Source organism: Schistocerca piceifrons, chromosome 2, assembly GCF_021461385.2.
Source record: "Schistocerca piceifrons isolate TAMUIC-IGC-003096 chromosome 2, iqSchPice1.1, whole genome shotgun sequence".
In the NCBI taxonomy this organism is placed as follows: domain Eukaryota; kingdom Metazoa; phylum Arthropoda; class Insecta; order Orthoptera; family Acrididae; genus Schistocerca; species Schistocerca piceifrons.
In genome coordinates this window covers 1,044,897,735-1,044,922,564 of record NC_060139.1, presented here as the reverse complement: position 1 = coordinate 1,044,922,564, position 24,830 = coordinate 1,044,897,735, and the positions used below count along the sequence as shown (strand labels likewise).

Below are 24,830 nucleotides of genomic sequence, written 5' to 3'. Positions count from 1 at the left end.
CCTTAGGTTAGTTAGGTCTAAGTAGTTCTAAGTTCTAGGGGACTGATGACCACAGATGTTAAGTCCCATAGTGCTCAGAACCATTTCGAACCTGCGACCGTAGCAGCAGCGCGGTTCCGGGCTGAAGCGCCTAGAACCGCTCGGTCACAGCGGCCGGCTGCCATTCTGCATCGGGCACCGTCGGGTGTTTACTTAATTGCTGACGTTGTATTGACTTCGAATATCTTAATAATTTTCTGGTAAAGATGAATATTTTCTAGCTTAGCTGAAATTGCGCATGTCCGTTAGTAAGTCGCGTCTTACCAGCAGTGACGACAGCAACTAACACCAGAAGAATATGTCGAACAGTTGTCTCCGTGAAATGCTGTGGAACGTGCTAAAGGATGAGCGTATCTGCGACAGTTTTGAGGTTTGCAGAGCGTACTGCATGTAGCTGACTACTGTTGCAAGAAGATTCGTTCGATTCTGCTTGAGCATACTTCCTGTGTGATGTGCACGTGCAAGACGAGACCAGTTTATTGGTTGGTTGATTTGGGGTAGCAGACCAAAGAGCGACGTCATCGGTCCCATCGGCTTAGGGAAGGTTGGGGAAGAAATTCTGCCGTGTCTTTTCAAAGGAACCATCCCGGCCTTTGCCTGAAGCAATTTAGGGAAATCACGGAAAATCTAAATCAGGATAACTGGTCGCCGGTTTGAACCGTCGTCCTCCCGAATGCGAGTTCAGTGTGTTAACCATTGGGCCACCTCGCTCGGTGGAGCAGTTTATACTATACAGGACAAGAAAAGACAAAGTTTGAAAGTCAAATGATGGCTAATAGAGACAGCGTATTAGCTCAGTTCAAGGAGGCTGTGTCGAGGAAATAAGTGTGTCTCTGTTGACATGACATACAGGCTTTATCATGGCTGTGTCTGTGTCGAAGGACCACGTCTAGCTGCCGTCGCAAGTGATCCACGGGAGTCACGAAAAACTGGAGACAGCACAGGTCGTGGAGATTCGAATTCCAGACCTTCTGTATCTGAGTCCAGCGTTTTCAAGATTTTTTCACCTTGACCGTAGTATTACGTAAGTGGACGAAGCATATATCCCTATGGCAGTAATTTTCTTGTGGTCTACTACATGCAGAATCCGGCGTCGTTATTTTTAAACGTCCCCTAGCGTGACAAATGGAGGGAAAAGGTCCGTGTTCTCGTGCGCAGCTTGCCTCGCGCAGTCAGTGTTTATGGTAGCGCAGTGGGACGAGTTGAGCCAGCCGACAGCGAGGTGGCGTCTGTGGAAGCAGACAGGCGCATGCCTCTCTGCCAGCCACACAGCAGCGCGAGCCTGTGGTCCGGCTACAAGCGGGTATTATTTATTCCTAATCAGGGGAAAGCGACACGGCGACCGCAGGTTGTAGAAATGCCACGGCGGCCGCGGAGAACATTCCGTAAAAACAGCGCAGGGCCCGCAGCGTTACTGTGTCACAGCAGACCACAGGCGCAGACCGCGGCGGCTGGTCCACCGCCGGTCCAGACTGCTTGCTGTCGCTCTCCAGAAAGCCGCAGGGAGGAATGGGGAGGCGTGGCTTTCACATGTTACTAGCAGCCAGGCAGTCAGATATTTACACCTGTAGCTACAGCAAAGCATAGGACAGGGGGCTCCCGTGTACAGGGTGATTCAAAAAGAATACCACAACTTTAAAAATGTGTATTTAATGAAAGAAACATAATATAACCTTCTGTTATACATCATTACAAAGAGTATTTAAAAAGGTTTTTTTTCACTCGAAAACAAGTTCAGAGATGTTCAATATGGCCCCCTCCAGACAGTCGAGCAATATCAACCCGATACTCCAACTCGTTCCACACCCTCTGTAGCATATCAGGCGTAACAGTTTGGATAGCTGCTGTTATTTCTCGCTTCAAATCATCAATGGTGGCTGGCAGAGGTGGCCGAAACACCATATCCTTAACATACCCCCATAAGAAAAAATCGCAGGGGGTAAGATCAGGGCTTCTTGGAGGCCAGTGATGAAGTGCTCTGTCACGGGCTGCCTGGCGGTCGATCCATCGCCTCGGGTAGTTGACGTTCAGGTAGTTACGGACAGATAAGTGCCAATGTGGTGGCGCCCCATCCTGCTGAAATTGTGGAATTTGCAGCTCTCTGCTAGCTCTGCGAGTCGATTTTCCTGGGCTGCGAACAAATGCTTGCTGGATGCGTGCTACATTTTCATCACTCGTTCTCGGCCGTCCAGAACTTTTCCTTTTGTACAATCACCCATCCTCTGTAAACTGTTTATACTAACGTTTAATACACCACCTATAAGCTATCTGGCGCCCTCTCAGCTTTTATGAGATTGGGCTAAATGGAAAAAAGTTCTGCCACGAACAACAACCTTCCCTGTCCCTTTCTGTACGGAACTAAAGAAAACAGCAGCGTTCGTCACTTCAGTATCTATGGGGTAAATCATTGATCGTTTCTTAGGCTGCCTTCATGGTCTTTGTGACACTGTGCTAGGAAATAGCACTAAATGGAAAGGTTCGGACTACTTGCTGAGGTGTAATGCGCCATTTACTATTTAACAGTCCTTTTTGCACTTTATAAGTACAAAGATAATTATACTGAGGAACTATCATCCCTGAAGAGTCAGAATATATCAAAAGACAGCCTTTTCCTGTTGACACAGTAGGTATGTTGAACAATAAATCGAACAAAGCTGCTCAGGGAGGAATAATAAAAAAAACAGTGAAAGAGCTAACAATGAGTAACTGTTTTTGATACTGCAAAATGGACTGAATTCAACAAAGTAGTAATGATATTAATGTGATTTTTATATAAAAGTAAAAGTGATAATACAGTAACAGAAACAGAAGCTGTGAAATAAAAGCTCAAACTTTTAGCTGCAGGAGCAGAAGTTCGCTCAAATGGAAACACAGAGAACCTTAATGAGAAGATAAAGGGGTAATACGAACAGAAGAAGGTAAGATTAGTAAGGAAAAGGAAGAGAACAGGCAAAAGCAATAATGCCAGGTATATATTCCATAGTTTCGTTGATTGACGAAAATACGGCTCGTACCGGAACGCAAGGGGATGCAAGCCGATGATAGCAAAAATAAAATCTAAACAATAGTATTTTCCAAGAGACTGTTTAAATGAGTACCTTATGAAGCACTACAAGAAAGCTGCAAACGTGTAGCCATTTTCAAGTGCTGCTCAGAATAAATCATGCAGACACCTCAGGCTCCCATTGAATATAGTCTCTCTTCTGTAGTGCGTGTATTACTGGGCAGCTTGTTCCAGAGGTGGCGTAAAGGAAAGGGGGGATGGCGGGGGGGGGGGGGGGGGATGATTGCTTTGGAAAATCAGTTTCACATCTGGGAACTGGACGGATCACCAGTATGCCAAGATGCTGAGCACGTCCATAAAATCATTGACATTGATAAATTGCGAAATATAAAGCTGATTAAGCCTTTAAAACCAACGTTTCTCTTTATTTTCGTCCTTGCATAATCAACGAAACAAAAATTCGCATTTTCGGCCCCCGTCCGACATGCAAATGAGCGTCGGCTTCTGTATCCATTATCGGAAAACGGCTCATTGTGGATGCAGAGAGTGTTCCGGGGTCCGGACCGGGGGATCAGCGCCTGCTGTTTGAACTTTCCCCGGCGCGCTTCGCGTGTTCCAGGCACGAGGCGGGCCGCGAACTCACGACCCCTGCCTCGCAGCGCCGCAGTCTGCAGTGAACCGTGGACGAGAGTGCCCCGGCGCTTGCGACAGAGTCGCAGCTTGTCGGAATATATTGCATCAAGGAGGTCGTTCGTGACCGAGCTGTCGCGCACGCAGTCTGAAGCAAGCGTACTGTACTTCAGTGTTGTGCTCAGACTCACTATCCCACTCACATGCTGTCAAAAGTTAATAATCACTTTCAAAGTGATACTGCATGTCAAAAGTCATGCTGGAGCCCACTTATTCATCGTTAAGTGGACGAACGGATGTGATTGACCAGTTTATAACAAATTCCCTTTACAAATTCGAAGGAAACGCGGAGATTACACAACGACTCAAATATGAACCAGTGATCTGAAATCAGGGACGAATGATTTTTCTTGCTACTGGAGTGAAGATGTGAAACAATGTGTTTCAGTACCTCAGGTGTTCTGGGAGTAAAAGTGATAGTAATTTTAGAAATTCTTCCAGTCCATATGTGGCATACAGCAAACCAGTGCTTAACAGTATTGGTTAAAAACAGTCTTGGTTGCAATATTAGTTTTTTATTTTTCAATTACGCGTTTCGCCTTATTTAGGCATCTTCAGGTTATCTTAATTTGGTATTTCTTAGAAATATTTCTAGAATCTTAATTTGGTATTTCTAGAAACGTTTTTACTAAGTTTAACGAAGGCGATGTCAGCCTGATACATTCTACGATGCCCTTTGGCTACTGGAGTGAAGATGTGAAACAATGTGTTTCAGTACCTCAGGTGTTCTGAGAGTAAAAGTGATAGTAATTTTAGAAATTCTTCTAGTCCATATGTGGCATACAGCAAACCAGTGCTTAACAGTATTGGTTAAAAACAGTCTTGGTTGCAATATTAGTTTTTTATTTTTCAATTACGCGTTTCGCCTTATTTAGGCATCTTCAGGTTATCTTAATTTGGTATTTCTTAGAAACATTTCTAGAATCTTAATTTGGTATTTCTAGAAACGTTTTTACTAAGTTTAACGAAGGCGATGTCAGCCTGATACATTCTACGATGCCCTTTGGCTACACTGACTGAAGGATTCTTCTAAGAAATACCAAATTAAGATAACCTGAAGATGTCTAAATAAGGCGAAACGCGTTGTTGAAAATTAAAAAACGAAAATTGCAACCAAGACTGTTTTTAACGAATAATACTAATTTTAGTAACGTCTGGACTAGATTGTAACCAACTATTGAATGTCGTACGAAAGACAAGTTCAAAGGTAAACAACACCGGATATTCACATGACTTGCAGCATCACACTACCGATGTGTGTTGTTGCATTGATGCATGGCATCGAGAACTTCATTTATATCGTGGGTTACTATATTAATTACAGGGTTGCAAATATAGCAACTTAAGGTGAGGAAGAAAAGATTTTTTCATGTTCGTTCGTGTAGTACGGAAACGGTTTGTCTATGTATATGGATTCTTGTTCAGACTCTCACGCAATCGGAGATACTTACTGAAACTGCGAGCTTCTAATGCGATTCTAGAAACAATGCAGTTTTTTCCTCCACAAACTTGGTCTCTCTCTCTCTCTCTCTCTCTCTCTCTCTCTCTCTCTCTCTCTCTCCCTCCCTCCGTCTCCCCCGCCCCCACACACCATCTAACTGGTCCTAAGGAATATACTGCAGCAATAGATTAAAGAGGTATATTTCATAGCTCCGTGAGACCATTTGGAGCAGTTCAGGAGTCAAGAACTTCCTTAATATGTTGATGGAGGCAGATCGCCACTAACTTTTTGTTTAACTGGACACCTCATATTGCAGCTGATTCTAAAAAGTGGTTGTGATATGTATGTTGTCTACGTGTATCTGCGAATGCGTAGGGGGTGGAATACTAGAAGAATATAAAATCCGAAACACGGGGCTGTACGCCCGAAAACACCAAGCAGCACGTGACCAGTATGCATAGAGTAACGTACGGATCATCTTCGTCGAGCGATGCAAAGGATCGGTTTCCAGACATGCTCCAACAGACCCATTTGCTCGGTCAGAAAGAGTCGTAGTGGAGATTTCTGATATGCAACGTAGTAATCTTCGCACTCAGTTTGTTAGAAATTGTTCTTTTGTCCCCTTTCCGATCAAATCCTAGCGATTACAATTCGGGGCTGCAGAAACCGTGATCATACTAGTAGAGGTAGATTTTTAGTAGCCTGAAAAAGCAGATTCTGTAAAACAACAAATGTTAAACGATCAGACTTGTGTAGTTGAAACGAATGCAGCCAGACCGGCGAATAGCAGCCAATACCCACCCGTATCGCTGCAAGACATCTCAACCGAGAGAACGCGCGTGGGCGTTCTGTAAAGGCAGAGAGGCCTGTCTCTCGCAACACCTGGGGCGACGCCCATTATCACCGCTGTGGCCTGATTTACGGTACACTTTGGTGCCGCGTGGCTGCCCGAGCTGCCCCCTGCACGCACACACACACACACACACACACACACACACACACACACACACACACACACGCACGCACAACTGCACTTTGTAGCTTCCCGCCCAGTGGCCACTGTTCTGTAGTGTCGCCACGGCCGACACGTTTAGTATGTACGGCGTGGCTGCCCGTCCTGCTTGAGTGGACAGTCGTGGGCAGTATGTCTAACTGTCCGCTCGGTAACATAAGTACGCAGGAGGAGACAGAGGTACAACGGGGTGTCGAACCCAAGACCTGAACAGTATGGGGGTGATGTCACGAAGAAGAGCGTTAGGGAACGCCTTCACCAAGACGCATTGTGCTCTCTCCTCCAAGAACCTCTACCAGATAATGTTGACGCGATGGAATTTGTCGATCGCCAGATTGTACTTTGTATTACACCATAACCATCTGTACAGACACGCACACACACACACACACACACACACACACACACACACACACACACACACACACAGCCCGCATCTCGTGGTCGTGCGGTAGCGTTCTCGCTTCCCACGCCCGGGTTCCCGGGTTCGATTCCGGGGGGGTCAGGGATATTCTCTGCCTCGTGATGACTGGGTGTTGTGTGATGTCCTTAGGTTAGTTAGGTTTAAGTAGTTCTAAGTTCTAGGGGACTGATGACCATAGATGTTAAGTCCCATAGTGCTCAGAGCCATTTGAACACACACACACACACACACACACACACACACACACACACGTAAACGGAACGTCCGTGGCAACTAGAACGGTGACATAATCAGAATATGTCTAACACGGTCCTAGCGAAGATAAAGTTTGACGTTATCCTAAATAGTGGTACAAAATTAATTTATTGTATATAAAAGTTCAGATCACACAGCCACTGACATGGCACAGTCGTTCAGCGGACTGTTGCAGTATTTTATATTTCAGATTCCAACCAAATCGATATGAACGAGTAGAATACACCGTTTCAGACAATTGTAGTCAGTTTCATATCAGCGCACACTCCGCTGCAGAGTGAAAATCTCATTCTGGAAACATCCCCCAGGCTGTGGCTAAGCCATGTCTCCGCAATATCCTTTCTTTCAGGAGTGCTAGTTCTGCAAGGTTCGCAGGAGAGCTTCTGTAAAGTTTGGAAGGTAGGAGGCGAGGTACTGGCAGAAGTAAAGCTGTGAGTACCGGGTGTGAGTCGTGCTTCGGTAGCTCAGTTGGTAGAGCACTTGCCCGCGAAAGGCAAAGGTCCCGAGTTCGAGTCTCGGTCGGGCACACAGTTTTAATCTGCCAGGAAGTTTCATATCAGCGCACACTCCGCTGCAGAGTGAAAATCTCATTCTGGAATTGTAGTCAGGTTTCACTTCAGTGAATTTTATGCTACGTTCCGCACATCCGTCTCTAGAATAGCAATTAGCATAATTTTTTTGTGCCGCTGTTCAAAACAGACTTAGGAACTCTCACGTTCCCTCTGCCAAAGCTTTTTCTGATGGACGATAAGCATAAAAGAAAATTGGACATTCATGTGACTGCCAATAAAAGGACGTTGAAATTATTTTGGTACGAACTACTGTTTTCCATTAAACGGTAACATTGGCTTGCTACATATGAGTCCAGACGTACACGCTTTCCAGAACAATTAACATAAAATAAAGCGAACAGATTCTGTAGATAAATAAGCTCAAAAGAAAAGTGATGCTTTGAAGTTGAGAAACGCACAGTGCAAAATGGCAGAATTTGGACGTCTAGTATGGAAGACTATACAGCCATCACTGACGTCTATAAATCTATTGTACTTTCCGTTATTTCCGCGGGTAACAAATAAACGATTACTTGTTGACGGCGTTTTTCCATACGACAGAGCTTTGATTCTTTTTCTCCTCAACAACTTCCAGTGTTATTGTACCACCTTCAGTCGGATGTTATTGTACATCAAAGTAATGTGTGTTACGACTGTTGGCAATAAATTAATTTTGTTACCTCATTACCTATTTCTTATAATTTGCTCTATTGTGTATCATCTCGTCCGTCCTAGCATTGTAATTTTTTAAAAATAATTTTACGGCCTTGATTTCTGTAGGAAAATACGTACAGCTTATGAGACAAAGGTGCCATAAAAGTAGTAGTAGGGCAGAAAAGGAAGACCTTCTTCAGCAAAATACTGAATGGGGAAAGGTTTTGAATCTGCGTAGAAGACGAAATCCACTCTCAGAAGTGAAACGCCTACAATTGGAAGACTGAAGAATCCGTAAACTATAGGCTTTTGATACGCGGTGTTACAAAAATATGATGAAAATTAAATGGACCACTGTACCAACCCGTTAAGGAGTGTTAAAAAGGGAATTTAAAGTATGATATCAAACGAAAAAGTAGAAGCGGGATATGCACTACGCTATTCCGGTGAAGTAGACCTCAACAAAGAAAGAAGACCGTAATTTGCAGAGAGTGAAAATCGTGTGAATGTTATTATTAAATCAGTGGAACAAATATAAAATCATATAATCAAATTATTATTTGATAACAATATTAGAACAAATAAGCCCTCGGTTACAAATATAAAGTCAAAATTGACCAGGCTACGACGCTACTATGAGTGTCGTCTTCAGAATTAGACTAACTGTTCTAAAACATATTAAGTATGTAATACATTAATAAAATTAAAGTTTGCACTGACTGGAAAAAAATAGAGTACTTCGTCACTATTTGATAACATTGAAAATAGTTACCATAGTTATCCACTACAAGTAGCGGTCGGTAACATGATTTCATGGAACAACAAGGGCGCTAGGTTACGCGGAAACTCTATGAAAACATAAACAACTCACGTAAAAATGTAAACAAAACACGTGTTCACCAAATGTCAAGTTTGATCATTGCTATAAGAAATTTGATTATTGACGATGTCAGATGGCACGAATCCACCAATGAAGGAAATATAGGACGAAATCAAACCAGTCGGAGGACGACGTACTGCATAAAAAAAATATATGTCTCACTTTTGTTACAGGTAAGCTAGCCAAAAAAACTTGCCACATGTGTGGCGCCCGAACGCCACGCCCGACTGTAATTACTGCACCATCTGTTGCGGCAATCGAATTCCTCCGCACAAAAGCCAAGTATTCCAGTGAAAGTAATTGGACTCCTTTCTTGGGCCGGCCGGGATCCTCCGCAGCGGTAGCGCATAAAGGATACTGAGGCGACTTGTCGCTTTGCCGCTGACGCGGTCGTGACAGCTTCTAATTCGCACAAAATTGGACGGCATTCCGGCGCTGGGCCGCGCCGCCGTGCGTGCCTCCCCGGCGCTGTCTTTTGTTGACTCGACCACGGAATTCTGGGAAGATGCGCCATTGCGTCTCCGCTGCCACGGACGCGCAGGGGCCAGATCGTGCGTAGCGAAAAATTAGTCACGTCAGTATCAAATTGATTTCCTTATTCTCGAGAAACCATTTGGCATAACAATCGCGTAACTTAGCACGTTTAGTGGCAGTGAAAAAACAAAAGAGAAAAGAAATGAGGTTAAGTTTTAGTGGGTCTGTTACACCAAGCTCAGTTGGGGAATTATTCAAGGGGGACCGGCCGAAAACTTACCGAAGGAATCATCGCTACATTCGATTGGAGTGGGTTAGAGAAACAACAGATAGACTAAATTAGGATTCCCATACGAGAATATGAGGTTTGCTTCTTGCAGAAAGCATAGCAACGTTCCAGTGACTTAATCAGCTTCCTGTCTCGGTGCTCAAATGGCTCCAAGCACTATGGGACTTAACATGTGAGATCATCAGTCCCCTACATTTAGAACTACGTAAACCTAATTAACCTAAGGACGACATACACATCCATTCCCGAGGCAGGATTCAACCTGCGACCGTAGCAGCCGCGTGGTTCCGGACTGAAGCGCCTAGAACCACTCGGCTACAGCGGCCAGCTCTCTCGGTGCATTTTAGTTCAGGGAGACACCATAGGCAGGGATGAAAAGACGATTAGGGCGCAGCGTCAAATGCTCCAGTGATCCTGGTCGCAGGCTTTTTTTTTCCCATGCGCTATGCACTAATTAGTATGGTACATACACGGACGCAGAAAGGGAGCACTTGAGAGGTTGGAACTAACACGCTCAAGGAATAACCTAACACTCATGCACGGTGAATTAGGTAATCACAGGTGATCTATATTGATGAGCAACTCACGTGGGGAGTGTTGACATTTTGGAGGGATTACAATATGATATGTGACTGTGGCAGTCGTCAGACATTCGACTGACTACGTCACTAATGACCACGGTGTCGACTGCCAGTTAACTCATATCTGCCTCCTTTACTTCTTGGTTATGACTGCTAGGTTTCAGAAGTTTTAGGGAAAGGTAATAGTCCTCAGGTCCAGACTATAAGGCACTCCATATCCATGAAGGTTTAGACACTGGCCTTCCGATGGTCGATTGTGTCAAGAGTCAGAGACTAGTGGCTGTATTAGGGCCACCTCCATGATGATAAAATGTCATTGTCAACAGAGTTTGGATGATAGGCTTCTGTGCTGGGAAGCGACAATATGTAGGCTGTCGTCTTCTGCAAAACCACCTCGTCGCTACGGCGTAGAGTGGTATCATACCGTATGAATGCCTCTGCTAACTGAATATCACGTGATACAGAAAATACCATTGATTACGGAACATTATGACTGGACAGTAGAACGTGCGAGATAGTCTTGTTGATAAATTCAGTGCAAGAATGGTTCAGCCGGCCGAGCGGTCAAGGCATTTCAGTCCGGAACCGCGGTGCTGCCACCGTCCCAGTTTCGAATAGTGCCTCGGGCATGGATGTATGTGATGTCCTTAGGTTAGTTAGGTTTAAGTAGTTCTAAGTCTAGGGAACTGATGACCTCAGATGTCAAGCCCCATAGTGTTCAGAGACATTTGAACCAAGAATGGTTAAAAAGGAGGGTACTGTTTATGTCGGAGATGGTGTCCTTGTCTGGAGAATACTTACGTGGAATGTAATAAGAGCTTTGCCGTGCGCGAACGGCCCATAGCCGTTTTGGCAGACCACGTAGAACAGTTTCTTAGATTTCATCAAGGGAGAAAACAGCCACACTTCTTCAGTGTGTACCAACTATAAAGGAAGGCTTTGTTTGGTTTATAACCAAAGACTCATAAGTAAGGAAATTAAACGGTCATTCAGAATAAAGACGAAGATCCCCATTACAATGACAAGTATTCCCTGCTGTATTAAACTCCAAACTGTTACGAGTAACCGCGCGGAGTGGCCGCGTGGTTTGAGGCGTCATGTCATGGATTGCGCTGCCCCTCCCGCCGGAGGTTCGAGTCTTCGCTCGGGCATTGGTGTGCGTTTTGTTCTTAGCATAAGTTGATTTAAGTTAATTTAAGTAGTGTGTAAGTGTAGGGACCGATGACCTCAGCAGTTTGGTCCCTTAGGAATTCACACACATTTGCACACTCGTTACGAGTAAATACTTGCACAAGCAGCAGGTGCTGTTCACTTAAGGCTCACTTAACCCATCTCGTGGCTTGAATCACGCAATACACGGCAGATACGTGCTACAGAGCACGATTGGTGTGCTTTATTACATAACCAGCATTACCTTAAAATTGCTGGTAATAAAAATTGGTAACAGTCATCGCGCAATCGGATGCGTTTAGTGTCGCATCTTCTTCGCAACCGATGATCTCTATGTTTTTCATCGTGGAAGGAAACCTTATTGTCTTATGACTACCGGACTGCACAGTTCCCTGGTAATAGAAATTCCTTGTAGTTGTATGTGAGAATGTAGACTTTCTCGTGTTTCCAGTATGATGGTAGCGTTAATAAGATACCGCGGCGTTTCGACCAGTGTCTAAAACACCTTCATATGGCGTAGTGTTGAGTTTTTTTTTGAACATTTCATTCTCTCCCCTGACGGGCAAGAGCGTACTTTTCTCTTTTTAGAGAATTGAGTGCAAACATTTTTTTCAGTGTTTCTTTTACGTATCTTGTTCTACTGCAGTTACCGCGGGATTCCAAGCCGAACTAAGCTGGTAACAATCGCCGCTGCCGACGATGTTCTCGTGCATCTTTATTTCTACAGACTCCTTTACAATGCTGTCCCGATAACCGCTTGCTCGGCATATTAACTTGCTGTTCACAAAATCGAAAGTGTGATCTTCGTATATGTTATGCTCTGCTGACGATCATTTCTCTGTGTGTCCAAGTCGTACTCGGCTGATATGTTCCACGTAGCGTTTCGAGATGAAGCGCCGATGTAATGGCGGTCCCATTCACAAGGAATGCTGTATATCCCTGGTAGGTTAAGTTTTAATGGGTGTCTCGACGGCCGAGAAAGTCTTTCGTTTCAGGCGATGGTCGGAAGGCGGTTTTCATGTTGCCTTTTCCAAGCAGCCTCGCAATTCTGTTTGACAGCGTCCCCAAGCAAGGAAGGAAAGCGAGTCTCTTGTCTCCATCCGCCTCTTCCTACTTCGTTGAGTTTTCACTTTTCTTTAGTGCCTGCGATCCTCATAGGCTACTGTTTCACTAGGGGTCTTCGTAATTGCCACTATTTCTTGGAGACAACTGCTTGAATAATTTTATGTATTTTCTTTTTTTTTAGTGTGCTGTAAAAGTTACGTCAGGACAATGACTTTCGTTCAAAAGCATTATAAGAAGCCTGGTTTACTCGAAAAGTCGTATAAGGCTGGAATATTGGCAGTTTGTGTAGTATCATGGCAACAGCGGTGATAATAAGATGTTATTCGTCCAGCGATTTTCCCTGGCTTAATCAGCTAACGCCCATTGTCCACCGTCGACAACTTCATCATCATGGCCATTGAACAAGGCTCCCTACCGTCAGCCAGAACGCATCAATACACGCGAAAAATTTATTCGCCATGCTCGCCAATTACCCCCTCTATATCTGGGAGCTCTCTGTTCGGAGCCTCATCTCAGATGCAGAATTCAGAGTGTGCGGCCCATTAGCCTGTCACCGTTCGCACGTCGGGACCAGAACCAGTTATTACGCACAGTGGTACGACAGCGCCCGGGGTGTAGGCGCACCAATCGGGACTCGCCAAACTGTGGAGACCGATTACGTTGCTCGCTTCTTTTTTTTTCCATTTTGCGTCTGCCGTTCGCTGCAAGATTAATCCGCGTAGCCGCTTCGCAAGAGCAATAAAAGGAGAGCGCAATTTATTGCTTCTCCGGCACACAATAGCTCTCGAATCGGCCGATCGTTAAATACCGACTGTCTTATGTTTTTCTTCCCTTTTGTGTAGACGACCGTAACAGCCCTAATTCCGCTTCGTTATTAATTGTCACGATAGGCAAGACTCTACTGTACTGTTGAATTCTAGTGTCACGTTTCTGCAGCTAAAGAGTAATTTGCTGTTGAAGATATCAAAGAAATACGTTATTAGCGGGCAGAGCTACGACACAGACACGTAACACACTTGTATGTGTGTACCATTACTCTGTTGCCTGCTGCAGGCGGCACCTTTTGAAGATCGCGTGCTGTTGCTGAGGCGGCGCACGTGTCAGACACTGCAAATGGAGACCTCCCGCAGTGGTAACTGCTGTTAACCAGAAACCCAATCGATTGCGGGTGGTCGCTGCAGTGTGGGTGTACCATCGTGGTTCCCAGTCAGCGCTCGTGTTGTAGAGAAAGTTATTTTGTAGAAGCAGCTATATCTCAAGCTGATTACGAGCGAGTGAAATATCTTCAAACTCTCACACAAACAGTTCGCATACCAGCAGAGTGTTTGCGACCGCTGGCGGGGAATGTTGGGCTGTGCTCTTTGCACACCCTGTCCAGCTAAATGCTGGCCAAGTCTTCATTTTTGTCTTGCATTGATAAATACGCATACGTTAAAGAATAATAACATGTGTGTGGCCCAATAGATGATGTAGTAACGGCGACAGCTATGGGAATTGCATTAGCCCAGAAAAATAATAACAGAATCCTGCGTAAACAGATACCCAGTTTCTGCGACTAGACCAAAAACAACATGCAGCAGAAACATTACAAAGATATGCTAACCACTCCTCACGCCTGCAACTAAGATGTCACCAAAGCGCATATGGCAGCATTACTGACGTGTGCGGACTCTGCAAAAGTTCTCTTCAGAATTTTCTAATAAAAAGTCGACAACTGTATTTGTCAGCTGGCCGGGTGCTGACTCGGATGAACCGATCTGGAGCGAACTGTCCCACTCTGGAACCTCTTTGCGAGTTGCATCACTGACATACATGACTGTCGCTTCTGTTTTGCATTTGTTACAAATCATGATTTCATGTGCTACAATCAATGACAATACTTTTCTCATTACCACGTACTAATCGAAAAGTGCCCTCAGAAACTTTTCGAATTCTACAGTTTTTTCTTTGCGGATGGCTTATTTCCAGTAGTCTTGTAATATCAATGGAGAATTAATATAATAAGATAACAAAATTTAAAAAAATGTGTATTATCTTGATCATCACCATGTAATGGCAGCTCAACGTCAAATGAATATGCCATATCGAAACCATCATTTTCGGCACTCCCTGTCAACTTGTTAGCGGATCTGTTTATATTATTTAAAACATTTTGCAACCAAAGACCTCTATAATACTTTCAGATTTGCACTAAAATAGTGTTATGTTTTTTGTGACTGATGACAACATTATTACTTTGTGTATTCTTTGCACTTATTAAAGTCTAGATGCCCTATTCGCGTACTTAAGTGTTTACGAAGTGTGTGTAATGCAAACACGATAGAAACCGGAGCCTGTGACCACTGGAGGTATTTCTATATTTATATTTTTGTTTATATTAGGAATCAAAGTCCTCCACAAAATTCGAGCCATGTACTAAAATAGTATTTCGTTTTTGTCTTCTGGAAGTGGACAGTTACTCCAAAGTCGTACACGTAACACATACTTATATTAACCCACATATTCCTCATGATTCGGGTTTAAAACTCTGAAAAACTTGTTGGAAATGTTAAAAATTGTGATTAGTAACAGTAAACATAGAGTTTCAATAGATATTGTTAACTGTCATGGTAAAACCCATCCTGAAATGTTCGCACTTGAAGTAGAAGTGTTCGCACTTGAAGTAGAAGAAGAAGAAGAAGAAGCTAATCAATTTTCATTCGGGTGATAACGAAATTATTATCGAATGACGCGCTACCTCAAAGGTTGGTCACAGCCACCCTTGTCATACCTAAGTATGTTAGAGTCGATGATTTAAGATCGTCAGAATTAAATATGTCACGTGCCAACCTTAAATGCCCCTAGAATTGAATTAGCTGTTGCAACAGGGACAAAAATCATCATCTTGTGTTCTTTTCGTTGGTTACTGTAAACCAATCTCCTGTCCGGCACTAGCCAGCATGACGTACAGCCAAAGGATGTACTCTGTCCGAGCAAAAGTATCCAGACACCGATATATAACTCGCAACTGACGGGTAGATTTCTTGAGAGGCAGACCTATCAGTATAAAAGATAGTGGAGAGTATTGCGTTGTCAGTAGAGAAGCAGTAATAGCAGACTGCATCCGGCAGGAAAACTCAGTGACTTGGAACGTGGATTAGTCTTCGGATGTTACATCTGTAACAAGCCCATCACGGACATAGCAATGTTTGTGAAGCTGCCTAAGTCAACTGCTGGTGATGTGACTGTGAAGTGGTTTAGCTGCGGTTATATCTTCCCGTTTCCAAGACGAGACAGATGCGATGGAACAGCCACAGCTGAACGGCACCAGGCACACCTTATGCACTGATGGACAGGGACCGTTATGCATTGCGGACGATGGCTGTACACATTTACATGAAATCGGTGGAAGGAATCACTCCAAAGTGCTATGAGCAGCCCAGGTTGCACAATCCGTGTAGGGATAGTAGCAAGCGGACAGTAGATGACTGGAAAGATCTGGAGTGATGAATCACTCTACACCCTGTGGCAGTGCGATGGAAGAGTTTTGAAATGTTGAACTCCTGGAGTTCGTAACAGTTTTCATATGTCTTGTCAGCAGTGAAGTATGGATGGGATTAGGTATGTGGGTGTTTCTCGTGTTTAGTGTGTGTGTGTGTGTGTGTGTGTGTGTGTGTGTGTGTGTGTGAAATCTGATGGGACTTAACTGCTAAGGTCATCAGTCCCTAAGCTTACACACTACTTAACCTAAATTATCCTAAGGACAAACACACGCACCCATGCCCGAGGGAGGACTCGAACCTCCGCCGGGACCAGCCGCACAGTCCATGACTGCAGCGCCTTAGACCGCTCGCCTAATCCCGCGCGGCTCGTGGTTAGTGTGTGGTCTCCATATTGCGGTTATGAGAAGGCTAAATACGTAAGGGTATGGACACATTTTGCAGAATATGTACTGCATACAGTAGCGGAATAGTTAGGAGACGACATTGTATCGGCATGAAAGTGTAACCTGTCCTAAAGTAGCATAATATTTTGTGGACAGTAACATTTCTGAAATGGGATGACCTGCAAAAGTCCCGACCTGAACTCAATGGAACATCTTTGGGATGGGTTAGTACGTCGACTTCGCTCAAGACCCTGTGCCCAACATCACTACCTTCTTTGGTTTCGGGTCTTGAGAAAAAATGGGCTGCTATTCCTCCACAGACATTCACACACCTCACTCATACTGTCCCCAGCAAAGCCATCATACAGGCGAAGAATGGACACACTCCATATTAATGTCTAATAACATATGTCTGGATACTTTTGATGAGACACAGGTTTATCATTACTCGGTTTAACAGCTGTTAAAGAACCTAACCATTCTAGAGTGAGAAGCTATTAGGCAGCTGCTGTGAACTCGTACTTACAAGGTGGTGTTCTCTTGTTGCAGATGACCCGTACTACTGCGGGCTGCGCGCACGTGTGCCCAAATTCGTGACGTCACGCGTGCCGCCGCCCAAGGAGGCGGCGCCGCCGCCCCCGCCGTCGGTGGTGGGCCGCTTCGCCGCCTTCCCGCCGCAGGCGCACGTGCAGGCGCAGCAGGCCATCTACCACCAGCACCACCACAACCACCACCCGCACCACGGCCACCACCCGCCGCCCACCATGTGGCACGCGCGCTCCTTCGACAGCGGCATGGGTGTGTATGCACTCGTCAAAGCCGCTGCCGCTACGGTAACACGCATGCCTCTCTCTGTCTCTCTCGCTCTCCTTCTGAGCTCCTACTAACTCGCGACAAAGCACCCAAGACCCGGGGGGGGGGGGGGGGGGGGGGACGGACAAAAACTATACTTTACTTTTGCCCCACCACTCTTCTGACTGGTCTGGTGCGACCCGCATCGAATTCCTCTCCTGTGCCAACCTCTTCATCTCAGAGTAGCATTTTCAACCAACGTCTTCATTTGTTCTACAGGGGGGTCCAAAAAAATGTATCCACTATTTAAAAGTCCGTAACTGGCAAACTAATTGACGGAGTTGTCTCATCTTTGCTAGTGTAATAGTTTCTAGTTCCGGCAATCGCCACACATGCGATGTATTGCGTTGTTTTGTTTTGTCAGATGACAGTCGCCAGATAGTCAGTGTTTTGTTCTTAGTTGCACCTAGTTACTCGAGTAAATATGGCTGGCGCAAGGCTTACGTTCGATGAAAGGAAGTCAGTTTTGAAGTGGTATTTTAAGTACGAAAGCATTAATGAGGTGCAACGGCAATGGCGAAATATCAAACGGTTGCTACACGCAATGAACGAGGACGACCCAGATCGTAGAATGGAGTACAGATGATTGTGTGGTCTGATGAGGCACAGTTCAAACTCAATGGTACAGTAAATCGCCACAATTGCATCTACTGGGCCGAAAATCCGAACGTCCATGTAGACAAAGCCGTGAATTTGCTAGGAGTAAATGTGTGGTGTGGGTTGTCTTACCGTAGCTTGATTGGGCCATCCTTCATTGACGGCACAGTTACCGGTGAGGTGTACTTTAAGAAGCTTCAGACATCCATTTTACCTGCCATCAGACTTGTATGGAGACGGAAGAGTTTACTTTCAACAAGGTGGTGCCCCAGCCCACTACCAAACTCTTGTTAGGGCGTATCTCGACGAAAATATACCAGGAAGAGGGTAAGGCCGTAGAGGTGCTGTGGAGTATCTACCACGTTCCCCGGACCTAACTCTTCTGGAATTTTACCTGTGGGGAACACTAAAGGACGTCGTTTATCGACAAAAGCCACGCACATTGGATGGACTTCGAGAATCCATCGTACATTCATGTGCAAATATCCAGCTGAACACGTTGCAGTCAGTAGTTCGTGCTGCAGTTCGGCGGCATCGTTTGTGTGTGGATGTTAATGGTGACCATTTCGAACACCTACAGTGATATCTTTAAGTTGGACTTTAAGCTACACTTTCACCAAAAATGAGACAACTCCGTGAATCAGTTTGCAAGTGATTGACTTTTAAACTGTGGATACATTTTTTTGGACCCCTCTGTATATATTAGAATCTCTCCTCTTCCCCTACAGTCTTTACCTCTACAGCTCCCTCTAGTACCAGGAAAGTTATTCCTTGATAACACGTGTGCTTTCATTCAGATCTTTCTTCCTGTCAGCTCCATATATTTCTTTCCTCGCCGATTCTCTGGAAAAGTTACTCATTTCTTATCTTATCAGTCCACCTAATTTAGAGCATCCTTCTATACTACAACGGCTCACACATTCCGAGCCTCCTCTTTTCTGCTTTTCCCACAATCCATGATTCACTTCAATACAATGCTCTAATCTGAACGAACATTCTCCGAAGTTAATAGCGATGTTTGACAATATCAGTCATCTACTGGCCAAGAATGAGTTCTTTGCCCCTGCTAATTTACTTTTTATTTCCTTGCTTCATCCATTGTACATTATTTTACTTCCTAGCTAGTAGAATTCATTTGTTTCATCTTCTTCTCGATCTCTAATTTTGGTGTTTATCGATCGTTAATCTCATTTCTGCTACTTCTCGCTGCTTTCGTCTTTCGATTTATTCTCAGTGCACATCTTTAGACTGTTCGTTCCATTCAACAGGTTCTGCAATTCCTCCCAAGTCTCATTAACAGTAACAATGCCATCATTGAATCTGCACGTTGATATCGTTCAATCCTGGATTTTAATGCCACTCCCCAACCTGTCTATTATTTCCGTCATCGCTGTTTGACGTACAGATTGAACAGTAGCGGCGATATACGGTACTCTCTATATAACCGATCACTTCTTTTCTGGGCTTTTATTCATTATCTGTCCCTCCTTGACTCTTGTAAATATTGTATATTGCCTGTTTATACCTATAGCTTACATTTATTTCCTAAGAATTTCGAACACCTTGCACCGTTTTACATTGTCGAACTCTCTGTCTCTCTTTTTTTTTTTTTAATGAATGACAAACTGCAGCAAAAAGCGTTGAAAGCAATGAATAGATTAAAAATTTTCATGGTAGCAGAGGTGAGGTGGCACTCCCTGTAGTTCGTGGTCCCGTTTCGTGGGTCCCACTGGAATGGAAAGCCATGGCCTAACCGAACATTCACGACGTTAGTTTCCTCAAGCGAATGGGGATTTCAGTCACTGCACAGATCCAATAATACCGTGTTGGGGTCAGGAAAGTACTGAAGATAACGCTGTTTACGTACATAAGACTCAATGGGCGCGTTAAATATGGGACACTGATAATTTTAACGCAATCAGCTGTTGTATAACCAACGTGCTGTGTTCATTAATGACAACTATAGATGGGTTCAGAAGAATCGCGGACGGGGCAGAAAATAACATTGCTCATTCCGTACACAGCCGTAACGAAAGGAAAAACACTAAACATCTGTTAATAAGTGACGTGAACTAATGAGAAGGAATTTATCATAAAGGCAATCTGTAACCAAATAATTATACGGATGGTACGTTTATTCTTTAGTTAAGTTCCGAAATATAAACTGTTTTTTGCTGGGAATTGAGTATACTAAGACACATTTTCCGACACAATTACTAACACTAATAATTTACAAAACTATTTCTTCAAATTTTGTAAAATACTTATTTCAGTATCTGCACTTCTATCAGAATTTAAAATATGTTCTGTGTATATGTATGTTCTTACTTTAATTTTCAGTTCTACTCCAGATTTTCTTCTGATAAAGGGAATCTGATTTACGAGGGAACAGTAAGAAAGTCACATACATAATTCGTCCTGAATATACTTGCTTACTTTTGTGTCACCTTTCAAATATATGTTCTGGTAAATGGTTCTTTACGCACGTCTGTTTTGCATATGTCCAATCTATGGTTACTGGGGTTTTCATTTATGTGATCTCTTTTTATCTACTCCTTTTCCTACAATTAACTCAAAGGTTTGTGTTTCTTCTGTCGGTCACTTTGTGTCTAACATTCACGCACTGACTGTCTACTAATACGGCAGCGGCAAAATTAAATATGACTATGTGTAAGAAATTTAAATTAATTTTTTGGGTGGAGCAAGAGACAATAAAGAAAATAATATGCATGGAGAGGGTATACCATAGAGGTACATGCATGTTAATACTGCAAGGTATCAGTCTACTAAACTGTATAAAATATGTCTTCTTCAGGGATGAGAATTCAAAATTATCCGAGTATTGAACTGAGTAGTCTGTGCACTGCAGCAGAAATCAGCAAATATACAGGAACATATAAGCTGGATCTCATACAACGTGAACAGTTTCCTCAAGTAATTACGAGGACTGAAACCGGGAAGGAAGTAGTAACTAGTAACATAACTACCACTGAAGAATCAGTAATAACTATTATAAAATGGCACGACAAAGGTCTCTAAATGTTGTGGGAAGGTGTTACTAGGTCTCGACAAAATATTTTCATTTTACATTCATTCTACGTTATTCCATAACATCCGATCCGTTTCATTTACCTGTACATTATGTTTTATTCAGATGGAAATGTTGAAAATCCTTCACGCGGCTGTAACTTAACATCCAACTACAGTTACAAATTTTTCCTTTCGGTGTCTCTCTATATATTTGCAGTTCTTTTTTTAATTCGTATCAACTTTCTTAAACTGCATGTTCTTTTTATTTGCTATAATCTGTCATTCATTTCCAAAAAGACATTTGCAATTTCTTAATCGTCTTGTTTAACTGTTCCTCTCCTTCCTGTTTATTTTGTTTCTCCACCACCTCTCTGGCGAACAAACACCGCAGTAAACAAATATCATAGTTGGTATTGGTTAATATAAAGCTATACCTGAATGCCAGCCCGTAAATGTTGCAATGAAAGACAAATAGGCAGTATCCTCTCTTTATAAAACAATTGTTAAAAAAAAAGTACCTTTTTAATGTGTCCAGTCATGTGAATCTGCCCAAGCAATAAGGAATTGCTTTACATGCATCCCGCGAGTAAGAAAAATGTGACTAAGAAGGAAACGAGGTGCTGAGAACCATAAGGGCCTGAAGCACACTGTTATCGGTTTTGCGATTGTAGCATGTATGTATGCTCCTGACATCTGTTTATCTTACGGTGAATCAGTGTTACTCTGTTGTACCGCTATACTGGTATATATGTGTATTTGTGAAAAGCTATCTCACTTATTTCTCTGATATTCACTTCCATATTGGTCCAAAGCATAAATTTTCATTGCTGTAGGAACTCTCCCTGGCTACACTGAACCCTATTTCTTCATAAAAGCTTGAAGCACCTGAAGGAATGCCATTACCACTGCGTCACGTTCCATGGTTTCAGCATTAAAGTGTGTACAATGGACGCTAAGAATTTGGAAACCTTTATGAGTATTACCGACCTCACCACCAAACCAAAAGTTGATATTCCTGGTGACAATGCACATTCCAGAAATTTTATAACGATGAAGTTTTCAACAGGTTGCCATGAATTGCTGTTTAAAGTAACATATTCTTTATTGGGGTCGTGTGAAGTCACCATTTTCTTCACGCTGCATCGAGGGAGATAACACTATGTCAGTTCCCCACATTTTATATATACCTTGCAAAATCTAGTGCCCAAATACATAGCTGGAAGGCAAACACAAACCTTCAAACATGAAGACTTAACAAAACCACTAGATTAAATTTAAAACAGACGGACTTAACAAAACTACTGGATTTCATGCCTGAGGTGAACAGACAGTTTTATCTGAACCTCAATCAGAAGAATGTTGTTAATGAAAATGATGATATGGAGAACTATGAAGTGTTGGAAGAGGTCAGGATTGGGTGTATAATGTGTTTAGTATCTGTTCTTTACGTCCTGAATCTAGTTTCACTTAAATTGCAAACCATGCAACAGTGAAAATGACATTGTTGATGCTAGATTACTTATGAAAATTTTGTGTATTAACATTAATAATAATAATCCTAAACATTAATTAAAGTTTCGTAACATAAAGTGGGTATATTATTTTTATAGGAGATATAGGGTGTTGTGACTTGGTTAAATAACAAGTTAAATCTATAAGAGTGGTGGTTTGCCTGTAAATTTGATTTTCACAAACATCTATTTTTCTCGAAACTCCGTGTTTGTGTCTTGGCCCCTTATGGCTCTCAGCATCTGACATTTGTTTAACTAATAGCTGATACCTTTTTATGAAAGCAGTACGAAATAGAAGTATTCTTAACTAGAACAATATAAAAATACGAAAATTTTTCTATGGAAAGTTTGAGGTGCAACTGTTAGACGAGGGTAGCTGAATACTAAGAACAATATGAGTTTTGAAAAGCTCAGTTGTAGTGAATGCGCAAGAAATGTCGATGCTCAGTATGAAAAACAGTGGAACGAGGTAGAGGGAAATTTTCTTGTCAACAGATAACTTATTTGTTCAGAATGATAAGGAGAGAACAGGAGGGGATGAAACACTGTACTCATTTGCTGTGTAATACGACTGCCTCTTCCTGCAACTGTGCTATAACGCTGCTCGTGTTTCTGTTGCAGACTCTGAGGCGCTAGAGTCGCCTTACAACCACATATACGGCCGCCTGCCTATCCCGACGAGAGCCTACATCCCACCGACGCCGAGAGCCATGTTCGTCGGCGACTGGGACTGAAGGACCCTCCCACAAGAAAAACACCGCCGCGAGCGAGCGCTGCTCGTCTAAATAGGCGCCCCTGCATTTCTTGTTCTCACTTTGTTGCGTCTGTTATCACTCTTCGTTACCAGGCTGTCGCCACTAGCGCGGCCGTCGACTGACTGTTATATCCTGATTGAAGCCGGAAACTTGTCCGGTGCGCGGAGGGGCCATGTGGTTTTCTTGTGCGTGAATTCTAAGTGTGTCAAAGACTGCTTCAAGAGAGAGAGACAAGTGTCTCCTCGCTTCGGAACCGACGGCTGAGCGGGTTTCGTTGCTGTTGCGCATCAGCAGTTAACATTCCCCCGCTTTACCGCCTGTTCCCACACGACCCATACATTCCGACGGAGCTACGTCGCCGAATGGAGTGCCTTGTTGTTGCGAATCGAAGGATGTGTAATTATTATTTAAAAGTTGTGTATGGCTCGCGAGACCACTATAAAAAAAGAGTATGATAAGTGGTCTTTTGTTCTTCAGGCGTTGATATCAGCTAGAGGTGACACAGTTATGTACACGTTATGACTATGATCAGTTTGTTTTTAATTCTCTCGTACTTCAGCGTAATAATTTTGTATCTTATTTCCTATTTATAATGATATTAATTGCGAAATACTCAACCAGTAAGTCTTTTGAGTAAAATACTATACGAATCGTTCTGCATTTTGTCCAGAACAAATGTGGAGATGTCGATTCGCTGGTACAATGGAAAAACTTATGTACTCTGGTTTCTTTTGTTCGAAAAGAAACACTATGTAGCAATTATATTGTATTGTTCTGAACGGAACCATCTGTTTCAGAATGTGTAATATTTCTAAATACTAAATTTATTTTTAATAATAGGCCCCTTTGTGCAATAACCACAATGTTTTTGCTTAGTTTTCGGTATGTTTTGTAGTGTTTATCCTTTGTAAATACCGTACCCCGTATGAAAGGTTTGTGAATGTGATTTGCCATTTTTTGAGTGTCTGCTTGTAAATTTGTCCCCTTTTATGATTGATTTGTTTGTTTTCATCTTTTGCGTTGCTTGCGGGGGTGCGCTTGTCTCGATGTAAACATGCTGTGTAGCGAACGAAGACAATCGATGGGTTTGCTTTTCTAATTTGTAAAAAAGAAATGTGCTTTTCTGGAAGGTGAACAGAGATTTGTCCGATGCGATGATATGCCTTGGACGAATTTCGAGAGCAAAATCAAGTGGCAGTGTTCAGATACAGGCTAGCAGAAGTGTTTGGAGGATGAGAGCAGGTTTCTGAACGCGTGTGACCGCATGCGAGCGAAACGTCCCGATGTGCCTTACGGCGCGCCTCGCCTAAGTAAACTGCGAAAGTGAAGAGCATGACTGAGTAATGTGTACGTCTTAATGTGTTCCTTCTGTATTTTATCAAAATTTTGTAAGAGCATGCAATAAAATGGTGATGGAATTAATACAGTTGTCTCTGTGTTTTTATTTCCTCAACCAATAAGCTTTACCCACAACCTCTTCCCTGTCTGTATTTTCGCCACACAGCGTATTCTCGTAAAGCATTTATTGCTACCTATAGTTGTCAAATCTGTACATCGAGGAAGCAATGATGGAAATAAAAGAAAGGTTCAGGAGTGGAATTAAATTACAAGGTGAAAGAATATCAATGATACGATTCGCTGATGACATTGCTATCCTGAGTGAAAGTGAAGAAGAATTAAATGATCTGCTG

The 24,830-nt window shown here is 43.2% G+C and overlaps 1 protein-coding gene across 3 annotated transcripts in view; it reads left to right on the top strand.

Annotated features, from left to right (window-relative positions):
- The window catches only part of LOC124777167, a 614,765-nt gene extending 590,204 nt beyond the window's left edge, over positions 1 to 24,561 (top strand). For 2 of the 3 annotated variants that reach the window (XM_047252474.1, XM_047252477.1), the window contains exons 9-10: positions 16,944 to 17,192; positions 23,006 to 24,561. In XM_047252474.1, the coding sequence (XP_047108430.1) occupies positions 16,944 to 17,192; positions 23,006 to 23,118 (362 nt within the window). In that variant the 3' untranslated portion in view covers positions 23,119 to 24,561. Of the gene's footprint in view, positions 1 to 16,943; positions 17,228 to 23,005 lie in introns of all 3 variants that reach the window. The other variant, XM_047252476.1, reaches the window with a different exon arrangement.
- The last annotated feature ends 269 nt before the right edge of the window (positions 24,562 to 24,830 follow it).